This window comes from Pelophylax lessonae (assembly GCF_965119305.1).
Source record: "Pelophylax lessonae genome assembly, chromosome: 13".
Classification (NCBI taxonomy): domain Eukaryota; kingdom Metazoa; phylum Chordata; class Amphibia; order Anura; family Ranidae; genus Pelophylax; species Pelophylax lessonae.
Genome location: NC_138780.1, coordinates 12,568,299 through 12,574,509, shown reverse-complemented (window position 1 = coordinate 12,574,509; position 6,211 = coordinate 12,568,299). Strand labels below are relative to the sequence as shown.

Sequence of the window (6,211 nt, the reverse complement as noted above, 5' to 3'; positions counted from 1 at the left end):
CTTGACAGGACATTAAGGGGTGTGTTGGTCCACTATGTTCAATGCGAATGGTGCAAAACCGATTGTTTTCCTCTTCAGGTCAACGTTCTTCAATAATTCAAATAAAAGAGTGCTTTGAGAAAATACCACATTATGGCCACTAGATGGAACTGAGGATCATAGGTAACAAGTATATTTTTTCATATGACCACCAGCACCATCTAGTGGCCATTATGTTGTATTTCTCCAAACCAGTCAATTTTTTATGAATACCTAACACTCGACCTGTAGAGGAAATAGGAGAACATTTGTGGCAAGAGGGGGTAGTGACAAGTTCTCAAATGGCCTTCCAGAGCTCTATGTGTTTCTGAACACACCATTCAGACTAAGCCAAGTCAGGGTAAAACGCATCATCAGCAGGGCATGGTCAATGGGCCGGGACTGTGGCTGAAGCTGGTATTTTCTTCGCTTGATGTGAAGTGTGGTTGAAACTTGTCTATCTCCACACACAATGGGGGCCTTCAATGCAGTGCCAGTGGCATTGTAATGCTGTGATAAAGTGCATTGCGAAAGTATTCGGCCCCCTTGAACTTTTCGACCTTTTGCCACATTTCAGGTTTCAAACATCAAGATATAAAACTGTAATTTTTTTGGAAGAATCAACAACAAGTGGGACACAATCATGAAGTGGAATGAAATGTATTGGATATTTCAAACTTTTTTAACAAATAAAAAATTGAAAAGATGGGCAAGTTCAAGGGGGCCAAGTACTTTCGCAACGCACTGTATATTAAAAAATAAAATAGTTTAACAAAAATACTTTTTCTGGAGAAAATGCTGCTCCAGGCTCTTTCCAGTGCTGCTTACCAACCAAAAGCTTAGACCTGTGGGCATGTGATTTTTGTCAAAGAGGAGTTCCATTGTTACATTGGCCAGTTGTCTACTTAAGCAGAGACCATGTGTTCAAATGCCTAGGATTTTGGTTGCATGACTGGCTCAAGGAGGGGACCTGAAGCAGTAATATGTCAATGAATGATACGCCTTCCGTGATTTCGTCTACTGACGGAGGCGGCAGGAATGGCGGAGATGACTGATAGGACAACAGAACCAGTCCGGGTATTTCAATGTGGTAGAACCAGTTTGTGAGAGGTGTGTGTTCCCTGAATATTGAGTAGAAGCCTGTACTGCTGAAAACCTCCCGCACACATCTATTGTCAGCGATGGATGCCTGTCTGGATGGAGAAGAAGGAAGGTCACCACATCAAAGGTAGGTCAGCAAGGCTGGGAGAGGGGAGACTTGTGTAGGATCACTAGTCAAGGAGTAGATAGCTTCAGGTCATAGTAAATGTAAATGAATGAGGAATATATGAGAGAGAGAGAGAGAGAATTCTGCCCATCTATTCACTAGGGACCAGTGACATCACTGAGGATTCAGCCTATCCATTCACTAGAGCCCGGTGACATCACTGAGGATTCAGCCTATCCATTCACTAGAGCCCGGTGGCATCACTGAGAGTGCAGCCTATCCATTCACTAGAGACCGGTGACATCACTGAGAATGCAGCCTATCCATTCACTAGAGAGCGATGACATCACTGAGAATGCAGCCTATCCATTCACTAGAGATCAGTGACATCACTGAGGATGCAGCCTATCCATTCACTAGAGAGCGGTGACATCACTGAGAATGCAGCCTATCCATTCACTAGACACCGGTGACATCACTGAGAATGCAGCCTATCCATTCACTAGAGATCAGTGACATCACTGAGGATGCAGCCTATCCATTCACTAGAGAGCGGTGACATCACTGAGAATGCAGCCTATCCATTCACTAGAGAGCGATGACATCACTGAGAATGCAGCCTATCCATTCACTAGAGATCAGTGACATCACTGAGGATGCAGCCTATCCATTCACTAGAGAGCGGTGACATCACTGAGAATGCAGCCTATCCATTCACTAGGGACCGGTGACATCACTGAGAATGCAGCCTATCCATTCACTAGAGAGCGATGACATCACTGAGAATGCAGCCTATCCATTCACTAGAGAGCGGTGACATCACTGAGAATGCAGACTATCCATTCACTAGAGACCGGTGACATCACTGAGAATGCAGCCTATCCATTCACTAGAGAGCGGGGACATAATTGAGAATGCAGCCTATCCATTCACTAGAGACCGGTGACATCACTGAGAATGCAGCCTATCCATTCACTAGAGAGCGATGACATCACTGAGAATGCAGCCTATCAATTCACTAGGGACCGGTGACATCACTGAGAATGCAGCCTATCCATTCACTAGAGACTGGTGACATCACTGAGAATGCAGCCTATCCATTCACTAGAGAGCGATGACATCACTGAGAATGCAGCCTATCCATTCACTAGAGAGCGGTGACATCACTGAGAATGCAGACTATCCATTCACTAGAGAGCGGTGACATCACTGAGAATGCAGCCTATCCATTCACTAGAGAGCGGTGACATCACTGAGAATGCAGCCTATCCATTCACTAGAGAGCGGTGACATCACTGAGAATGCAGACTATCCATTCACTAGAGACCGGTGACATCACTGAGAATGCAGCCTATCCATTCACTAGAGAGCGGGGACATAATTGAGAATGCAGCCTATCCATTCACTAGAGACCGGTGACATCACTGAGAATGCAGCCTATCCAATCACTAGAGACCGGTGACATCACTGAGAGTGAAGCCTATCAAATCACTAGACACCGGTGACATCACTGAGAATGCAGCCTATCCATTCACTAGAGAGCGATGACATCACTGAGAATGCAGCCTATCCATTCACTAGAGAGCGGTGACATCACTGAGAATGCAGCCTATCCATTCACTAGGGACCGGTGACATCACTGAGAATGCAGCCTATCCATTCACTAGAGAGCGATGACATCACTGAGAATGCAGCCTATCCATTCACTAGAGAGCGGTGACATCACTGAGAATGCAGACTATCCATTCACTAGAGACCGGTGACATCACTGAGAATGCAGCCTATCCATTCACTAGAGAGCGGGGACATAATTGAGAATGCAGCCTATCCATTCACTAGAGACCGGTGACATCACTGAGAATGCAGCCTATCCAATCACTAGAGACCGGTGACATCACTGAGAGTGAAGCCTATCAAATCACTAGACACCGGTGACATCACTGAGAATGCAGCCTATCCATTCACTAGAGAGCGATGACATCACTGAGAATGCAGCCTATCCATTCACTAGGGACCGGTGACATCACTGAGAATGCAGCCTATCCATTCACTAGAGAGCGGTGACATCACTGAGAATGCAGCCTATCCATTCACTAGAGATCAGTGACATAATTGAGAATGCAGCCTATCAATTCACTAGGGACCGGTGACATCACTGAGGATGCAGCCTATCCAATCACTAGAGAGCGGTGACATCACTGAGAATGCAGCCTATCCATTCACTAGAGACCGGTGACATTACTGAGAATGCAGCCTATCCATTCACTAGAGAGCGGTGACATCACTGAGAATGCAGCCTATCCATTCACTAGAGAGCGATGACATCACTGAGAATGCAGCCTATCCAATCACTAGAGACCGGTGACATCACTGAGAATGCAGCCTATCCATTCACTAGACACCGGTGACATCACTGAGAGTACAGCCTATCCATTTACTAGAGAGCGGTGACATCACTGAGAATGCAGCCTATCCAATCACTAGACACCGGTGACATCACTGAGAATGCAGCCTATCCATTCACTAGGGACCAGTGACATCATCAAGGATACAGTCTACCTATCCATTCACTAGAGTCCGATGACATCACTGAGCATGCACATTCTGCACACTCTGAACTTTTTATTATGGGCATTAGAGGCTGCAGTAAGTCAGACCTTATTTCCTAACTTGAGGATGTCCAGCATCATCTAACCCTTTCCTCCCCATCCTGACTGTCACTGGTCCACCCCTTTCATTCACTGGTTCTCAGTTCTTTCAATAATGGAACATCACATGTGGTCTTTATGCAAATACAGCCTGCCTAGGAACGCCCACTGCTCCAGACTGACATCCACCCATCAAGGTTTCTTTTAATATTTGCATAACTCCTCCCACTGCTTGCATCAGGGCTCAGAGCTATTGATAAGAGTACTAAGGGTGCTGTCTTGTTTTTAGGCAGCTATGTACAGCACTCTGCTGGCTCCTCCCACTAGCCATGATCTGCTTGCATGTCATAGAGAAGACAAGCGCAGCACTCTGCTGGCCCCTCCCACTAGCCATGATCTGCTTGCATGTCATAGAGAAGACAAGCGCAGCACTCTGCTGGCCCCTCCCACCAGCCATGATCTGCTTGCATGTCATAGAGAAGACAAGCGCAGCACTCTGCTGGCCCCTCCCACCAGCCATGATCTGCTTGGATGTCATAGAGAAGACAAGCGCAGCACTCTGCTGGCCCCTCCCACTAGCCATGATCTGCTTGCATGTCATAGAGAAGACAAGCGCAGCACTCTGCTGGCCCCTCCCACTAGCCATTATCTGCTTGCATGTCATAGAGAAGACAAGCACAGCACTCTGCTGGCCCCTCCCACCAGCCATGATCTGCTTGCATGTCATAGAGAAGACAAGCACAGCACTCTGTTGGCCCCTCCCACTAGCCATGATCTGCTTGCATGTCATAGAGAAGAGGAGCGCAGCATTCTGCTGGCCCCTCCCACCAGCCATGATCTGCTTGCATGTCATAGAGAAGACAAGCGCAGCACTCTGCTGGCCCCTCCCACTAACCATGATCTGCTTGCATGTCATAGAGAAGACAAGCGCAGCACTCTGCTGGTCCCTCCCATTAGCCATGATCTGCTTGCATGTCATAGAGAAGACAAGCGCAGCACTCTGCTGGCCCCTCCCACTAGCCATGATCTGCTTGCATATCATAAAGAAGAACAGAGACTCATTGATGACATCACTGCATCTAAAATAAGGTATGTAATGAAAATGAAAAGGTTTTATTTAAAAATGTATAAAAGAAGGAAGCAAAATATAAACAGATTAAACTTTATAAACTGCAAGAAAAATTTGTTTCAAAGGGACTTAAATAGTTGCAATCCATACAGAGCACTGCAATAGGCATGCGATGTTCCCAGCCATGGAGTACATTCCCCGGCGGTGAATGTATGCACACAGGGCTGAGCGCTCAGTCTATGTTTGTATATAGTCAGTACACAGTCCATTGTGCAGTAACCAGGGGATGGGAGTTATTTGGGAGTGCCTAATTTTCAGTGCCCTGCCCTGCCCCCCAGGTAAGAGGTGATGTCAGCCATCGCACACAGCCTGCACTCAGCTTCTCATTATGGACTGATGGGTGATGGGCCAACTTACCTCCCTGATCACAAGGTCAAGTCCCTACAAAGTAAGTATTCAATGACACACACAGCTCTTCCTAACTGAGAAATGTGGATCCTGACAATGAATACCAATCAGCTCCATAGATTGGATTATTGTCTTTATTCAACCTCAACTACTATGTAACTAATAGATCTCTTTTATTGGGATGTTCTATTACATCATAGCGAGAAATCTATTGAATACACAAAATGTCATTTAGTAAATACTCAGGGGGTAGGGTTGTAGTGTGCTCTGGGTCTCTGAACCCTTATCATAGCCATCAGCTTCTTTATATTAAAATATATAAATATATATACTCTTTGGACAGATTAAAACTCCAAAAATTCATTCCCCCAATAATACAATTAAAAAAAAAAAAAAAATAGTGTGTGTGTGTATTATTATACAGGATTTATATAGCGCCAATAGTTTGTGCAGCGCTTTACAATGTGAAAGAAGACAATACAGTTACAATACAGTTCAAAACAGGAGGAACTAGAGGGCCCTGCTCGTTAGAGCTTACAATCAATATATATATATAATACACACAAAAATTCATCCCCCCCCCCCCTTTAATTCAGAAACAGTAACTTTTAATAACTGATAGTTATAATTTGAAATGAAAGAGACTTTATTTTGTATTTCTTTTTTTCTCCTGGGCCAACTAAACCATACTTACATCATGTGGCGCTTATGAGAATCCTGCTATTAATGGCTTACTAAGCCCCCATTCACACTGGGGCGACGCTACTTCGCACCGCGACCTCCGAGGTCGAGGTGCGAGCAGCGCGCCGCTACCTCGGAGCGGCCGCCACGGACTTCGTAACATTGAAGTCTATGGCGGTC

The 6,211-nt window shown here is 45.6% G+C and overlaps 1 protein-coding gene across 2 annotated transcripts in view; it reads left to right on the top strand.

Annotated features, from left to right (window-relative positions):
- The first annotated feature begins 1,136 nt into the window (after positions 1 to 1,136).
- The window catches only part of BNIPL (BCL2 interacting protein like), a 42,701-nt gene continuing 37,626 nt past the window's right edge, over positions 1,137 to 6,211 (top strand). The window contains exon 1 of one of the 2 annotated variants that reach the window (XM_082275073.1): positions 1,137 to 1,246. In XM_082275073.1, coding sequence (XP_082131199.1) covers positions 1,200 to 1,246 — 47 coding nt within the window. In that variant the 5' untranslated portion in view covers positions 1,137 to 1,199. Of the gene's footprint in view, positions 1,247 to 5,294; positions 5,391 to 6,211 lie in introns of those variants that run through there. The other variant, XM_082275074.1, reaches the window with a different exon arrangement.